The 6705-nt window shown below is 41.4% G+C and overlaps 1 protein-coding gene across 1 annotated transcript; it reads right to left on the reverse strand.

The window, feature by feature from the left end:
• On the reverse strand, positions 1 to 5963 carry sbk3 (SH3 domain binding kinase family, member 3). Its single transcript, XM_061050309.1, has 4 exons — positions 5586 to 5963; positions 3460 to 3607; positions 2744 to 2946; positions 1 to 1840 (listed from the first exon to the last, which is right to left on the reverse strand). The coding sequence occupies exons 1-4, from the start codon at positions 5589 to 5591 to the stop codon at positions 1061 to 1063; spliced, it is 1137 nt and encodes a 378-aa protein (XP_060906292.1). The 5' UTR covers positions 5592 to 5963; the 3' UTR covers positions 1 to 1060.
• Positions 5964 to 6705: the final 742 nt, after the last annotated feature.

A 6705-nucleotide genomic window follows, 5' to 3' on the forward strand; every position in this document is an offset into this window, starting at 1 on the left:
CTCTTACCTTTTAATTGTATTTTGACAGTATAAGTAGCTATGGCAAACGTAAACAGAGGCTCCACCTGTCTACATGTTGTAAATCATTCTGATGAGATCTGACCTGGTGCAGTGACAGGCATTAAAAATAAAGATACAGATACAGTCATGTTAATGCTGATGTTTTCGTTTGTGTTTGTAGGTCATAGAGAGGCATCAGTATCACACTCAGACACAACTGTTGGATAGTCAAAGATTAAAGGCTGAATCTGTAGCATCATTTTTTTTTTGACATCGCCAGAAGGAATTGATGTTATTGATATTAATCATTTTCTTCTTTTTTGAGTGATAGACATTTTAATTTTATAACTTTGGTTTAGCTACAGAAACAAAACAGTGGGAAGACACATCCTTGCAACTCTTAAACTGTGATCAAGATCAGTGAAAAAACTCCTGACAGTATAACTTCAACAGATAAAAAATGTCTCATGATTCCTTCTGTCCTGCATCAGAAACATCGATGTTCATTCAGCAAAGTATAGAAACACTGAGGTCAGGTTGAGCTGGCCCTTGAACTTACAATGGGAGAGAGAAAGTTTATGTATTCGCCTGACAGCACAGTGTTTTGGTATTTTTCAAAGATTAGACTCCATGATGAAAATGTATTTACACCAAGCCTCGGGTACCATCCAAAAATGCCATTTGTCCTTATTCTGCGATAAGAGACACATGTTTATGTATTATTTAAGTAAAAGCAAATGTACTTAATCTGACACTGTATTTGAAACCCATTGACAAGGAAGTTAACAAAAAACAAGGATTTTATTTTATTCAGACAATAATTCTAATACATTTTTAAAGGCACCATAATACAGCTTGTATTCAAAACATCTCTCTTATCTAAAGATTGTTTTCATTAGGACACACAAGTCAACATACACACATTCTGGAATATGTATAACAAAGGAAGTAAAGGATCACTATGGCAACACTATTTATAAAAAAAGTATTAAAAATAAAGCACCTTACGGTGTATATTTGTGTTGAATTTATATATTAAAAAATATAATAAAGACAAAGTTCATCTCTCCCCTCTTCCTTCCCTCACCAGCTCCTCTGCGACCCCTCCCCCCTGTCTAATTTTTCTGGCCTCGTTCTCTGCCTCCTCTGCCTTCCTCATCTCTTCCCTTTCTGTCTCCATCAGCCATGGCCCTCCGAGGTAACTCAGGATCTCCTCTGGGCTTCCTCTGAGTTTGGGTTGGGGATTGAGGAGCTCCTTTAAAAGGGTCATAACTAGTGGGCTGAGGCCCTCAAACTGTGAAGGACGAGGGTTGTCCCTGTGGTTTTCCTTCAGAGTTGTGTAACTGTCCTCCTCAGCAGTCCACTCACCATCACTGAGCTTCTCCTCCTTTCCAGCCTCCCGGTCAAACCACTCCTTGTATCTGCAGAAGCCGCGGTCATCATGGGTGCTTTCCTCCCAGGGGAAGCAGCCAGTTAAGAGGCAGAAGACGAGCACACCGAGGGCCCAGCTGTCAATACAGGGCTCTACTGTCACCCAAATGTCCTCCATCTCCTCTTCTGTCCCCTCACATATCCTCCTCTCCATCTCCTTCTCAGCTGCCTTGGCAGGCTCGACCTCGGGAGTGCAAAAGGGCGACTCGTACCAGACAGCGCGGACGGTGGAGCCGATTGCCCGGGCAAGGCCAAAATCCCCCAGTTTGACCCAACGGCAGGAACTGTCACACAGGAAGATGTTCTCGGGTTTGATGTCACGGTGGACGAAGCCCAGGGAGTGTAAATGTGTAACGGCCCCGCTCAGCTGGGACATCACCCTCTGAACACACTCTTCATCAACCCCAATCTATAACAGAAAGACCACCTGAGTTATAGATGAAAAACAGAAAATGGCTCTCCATAACATGCCAGCACATTTCACCAGATGACCGATGGAAAGCATTCTTGTTAGAACGGTACATGTTTGGCGCAACAACTCTGCCACGATGCATTTTGGTGACACTCTCTGAAACCCCTGCTTAACTTCATGTACTCCCACTTGTGCTTATCACCACTCTCTTATGTTACTGGCAGTGACACAGAAGTAGGCCAGCTGAAAGCCTTTATCAAGCATGTCTTCAGTTTTTGCTGACAGGAATGAAAGCTCATGGTCAGCAGGTTCATTTTCCATGCAGGCATAACCAGAAGGCCACACAGCAGAATTCAAGTACAAAGCTTTTGCGCTGTTTGCAGCAGTTTACTCTGATTTGTTTGTACTGCAGCTGCCAGTCGTCAACCTTCCTGAAATGACATTTGTATACTGCTCATTTGTTTCACTGCATGGGTTTTGCTAACAGGCAACAGTTTTCAATCAATCAAGGTCAGGGAACAATTCTGGTCTTCATTAAATGTTCCTTCTTTCAAATTCTTTCCCTAACTTTAACCAAGTGTTGTGACTAAACAAGACAACAAAATAATGAATTATGCATGTGTTGCTAGGAGGGAAAGTTGTGTTGCAGATATTGTAGCAAAAACATTTTTGGAATCTGAAGTTTATTCTCATGAAAATTGCCTTTGTGGTGATAAAAAACATAATCTAGGTGATATTGATATGTTGCAACCCAATCAAACATTTTTTGATTCTTCTGCTGAAATTATAGGAAACACTCTCAAAGCTTTATTCACGAGAAACAGATTGCCAAAGGCTTTGGTGGACATTATCATGCAAGGTTTTAACATCACTTTCATGCCACAAATCAGCCAAACTGACCTCGGACACTATCACACTGTAGAGGTCACCATATAGACCAGCTTGCTGGGCAAAGACATAGTAGGACGGAGTGGAAAAGAAGATCCCCAGGGCCCGTGTCAGAGACGGATGGGTGCAGTAAGAAAGAGAGAGATTATATTCACGCAGGAAAGAGGTGAGAGAGGTAGTCCGACGAGGGAAGAACTTCAGAGCCATAGGGGTTCCTGGGTTGGAGGAAGAGGGACAGAATGTGCTAAATGCTACAACTTCTAATCAGATGTTGTCAAAAAGCTGTCATCATTAATGGTATGTGAGAGTTGCCCATCACTAACACTGTGAACAAATATAACTCTCCCTTTGGGCCGACTCTGTTACACAGCTACACCCCAGTTGACGCAACTCTATCTTAGAGAATGCAGTAAAGTACTTCATTACAGCAGCAGAGGCTCAAAAGGTTAAGTGAACACTATGAAAAGACAAATCTTTCGTCACCATACTACAACCCGGCATGAACATACATATGTAGTTTCTTCATTAGCAAGAAACTTGAGCCAGAGAGAAATCTGCTGATGAGGAGATATTCCATTTGAAATCAGGCAGAGGAAGCTTGATCAAAAATTTTAAACTTCTACATGGAAATTTCACACTCACACTCCTAAAGACTGACTATGTGCAATATGTAACAGATGTAAAAGGCTCTTGAGGCCTTGACCTTTCACCTAGAGTATTGCACTAACCTCTCTTTCTGTGTACTGCTAACATGACCTTTCCGTAGGATCCCTCTCCCAGGAGCTTCACCACCTGGTAGTGTTCAGAAACCTTCAGACTGGGCATGGACTGTGCCGACAGGAAACATCGCTCGTCAAGTTCCTGAGCTGCTGCAGCCTGTCACACACAGACGCACAAACAAATCCACCATAGTCAGTGTCTTTGCACATACCTTAAGATGATGATTGGCTCAGTGGTGTCAACTGAAAAGAGATCCAGAGGCTGAGCAGCATGTGTTGATGTTCAAGATGGATATCTTCACAGAATGAAGTTTGACTCTGAGGCCAAACATGATGACGTGTTACCCGAACCGGCTACTTAAAGAAGCAACTTGCAACTTTAAATCTCATATATCCCATTAATGGCAACATATATATGTTACTGATACTATTCTCTTGGGGGACAAGAGCATTTCTGCACATGCTTCCCTATCCTATTCCTTATAGAAGTTAGTAGAAACATATGCGTACTTTCTACAGATCCTACATGATCTCAGTTGTTCTATAGATGGAGTAAACTTTAGACGTCAACATGGAGTCTTGCCAGGTCGATCAGAACATTTGCCGCTGTCATTAAGTTTCCAACGTCATACACATGTCTCACTGTCACGTCTATGAAGACTCCTTTGAAGTGGATCTTCAATCGAATACCTCCGCCAATTAGTGAGGCTGTGAACTGTTACCACACAGAGCTTTACACAAAAGATAAAGAGATTGTAGGAGGGTAACATATTTTTACTTTTGACCTTCCACATGTTGCATAACTAGGCTTTGTGGGCAACCACATTGATTTTAATTAAATTATACCTGCTACCTCCCCAAACAAATGTAATAATGGGCCTGATTATTTCCATAGATTCTGAAAATGAATTCTTTGATGGTAATAAGAAGTCAAATGGTGCATCATGCTGTCTGTGTAATGCCACAACATCAAATTGCAACATGAATGGATATCAGTTTTGACAAATGGATCTGATGTGCAGCCAAAAACAAGACAGCAGGTTTCAGCCAGTTTGAGAGTGCTGCTTGGCACAGATATTTCCCAAACAGCTGTAGTTTAAAAGAGTAAATAATGGCCTGTTTTAAGCTTAATGTACCAATGTTAGCTGCTCCATTGATGCTCCAGTTTGTATCTCCAGAACATAAACTTTTCAGACACTAAGAGAACTCAGATTAATTGAAAGCTGCATCTGAGACTATTTCCAACCTAGAGTTTTTTTTAAAAACTTAAAAACTTCTTCTACAGAGAATCCTATGGGAAATAAGATTGTATCAACTTACATGCACATATATACATGGTAAAATATAAAAATATATACTGTCAATGACAGTTTGTCTACTCATTTTCACAGTTTTGAACTCAAAGCACAGTGTTAAACTCTTGATTCTAATACTCTGTTGGCTTTCTTGCACGCAGTTGTTAACACATGTTCAGGTTATCACATTATTACATTCTCCGGCTGCTCTCCATTCCACTCGCGCCAACAGGAAATGAATACAATTTATTATGAATTTAAAAGTCTGGCCATTAAATTTGATCCTGATAACCGTTTGAATTATGGATTCAGTAAGTCATCACTCACTACAGGGGCATCAATTTATAGCAGCAGAAGCATTCTGATATTTTCCTTGTCCCTATAATCAGAGGCGATTATTTATTCAGTCCTATTTAAAAATGCCACTTGGAGTGACAAGTGATCTGAGACGCTGATGAGGGCTCTGCATAAGCTAATACTATTAACAAATTTGAAGTTCAGCGCAAGTGCTCCCAATAACAAGCTGAAAATCCTCTCCCTTACATCATCTACTGAACATTTGCAGCATCGGAGTAATTTAGCAATAAAATACGACAATGCATTTGTGTCATACCTGCATGTCATCTCATCATACAGTATAGTTGCAGGAGTATATAAATATAAGACAAATAAAAACCCAAACCATGTGGAAGTTGCATTTATGCATGTTTCCAATGGTTTTGTTTGTTTTTTTACAACACAATATGACAATTTTATGAACAACTCACAAGACTAATTGAAGTTTGCATGTAGGGATTTGAATGAGGTTGTGTCTTTGCATGGATGAAGTGCAATACTTACTGTCATTTTCTGTTTGTTGGTTGATCTCAGTTCACTTTGTCTCTGCTCTGTTCAGCATCTAAAGACTGACACTCCTGGCAAGCTGCTGCAACAAGCTACTGTGCTGGAGCTCAACTCTGTGTCCTCGGTCAGACTGATAATTTCACTTCAATTGAAGCTGTTAATTTTGCCTTTGCCCCGAGGTTCCATGCAGTAGCACAGCAGCTGTTTTATAGAGGAGGCTCATAGATGTTTACTGGAGACCTGGATATTAACTGTTTGCTTCTCCCCAGGAGACACACACTGAACTCACTCCCTCTCTTTTCCTATTCTTGTGCCAACTCTCTCTCTCTCTCTCTCTCTCTCTCTCTCTCTCTCTCTGCTATGCTGGCAAATACGAGTGAACCAGCTATGAGGCATGTCAAACCTCTCTCTCTGTCATGTGTCCCCCCTCCCTCCCTCTCACTATACACACAGCAGTGTTAATATCCCACCATTTCCAATCTGTCAATCAGCTTGACCACATTAACCCATCGCTCCCCCTGCCTCCTTTCTTCTCAGCTGTCACTCATTTTCTTTCATAAATATACCCCCCCACCACACACACACACACACACTTCTTTCCTCCTCCCCCTTTTCTTTCCATGTCTTTCTCTCTCTTTCTCACCCTCTCAGCTAGTCTGAGTCAGTGAAACCCCCCGCCATCCTCCAGAGTATAGGATTCCTCATTTAATCAACAGGTATGCAGGAATGATCGGAATAGGCCAACAAGCTGTACACCATGATCCCTCACTCTTACTGGGATTACCGGGTACAGTTAAGCATGCCTCTTGGGGACCCTTTTATTGTCTAGTAATGCCCTTTCTTCTTGTGCGGCCTGTTATTTTTGTCATATAATATTTATATAAATATATCCATCCAGATTTAGTTTCCTCAATGCATCCTCTGCTCTCTTGTTTCAGCCATCTTCAGGGTTTTCTTCCCCCATCATCCTCAGACAAACATTCCACCCTCATCTTCCACTCTCTGGTCTTCATGTTTTCCCATGTGCATATTATGTCCTCGCATCCTAGACTGACGTATTTAACAGCTGAAACCTCACCTTGTTAAATTCCTTTATTCTGTACTTTGCTGTCTGCAT

This window comes from Labrus mixtus, chromosome 11 (genome assembly GCF_963584025.1).
Source record: "Labrus mixtus chromosome 11, fLabMix1.1, whole genome shotgun sequence".
Taxonomy (NCBI): domain Eukaryota; kingdom Metazoa; phylum Chordata; class Actinopteri; order Labriformes; family Labridae; genus Labrus; species Labrus mixtus.

Bases quoted from the DNA above. Each gene is read 5' to 3' on its own strand.
- sbk3 (XM_061050309.1), bottom strand. The intron at 2,947-3,459 runs GTTAGTGCAATA...CCTCCAACCCAG, and splicing joins AGCAGTACACAGAAAGAGAG to GAACCCCTATGGCTCTGAAG. The intron at 1,841-2,743 runs GTCAGTTTGGCT...TTTCTGTTATAG, and splicing joins ACAGTGTGATAGTGTCCGAG to ATTGGGGTTGATGAAGAGTG.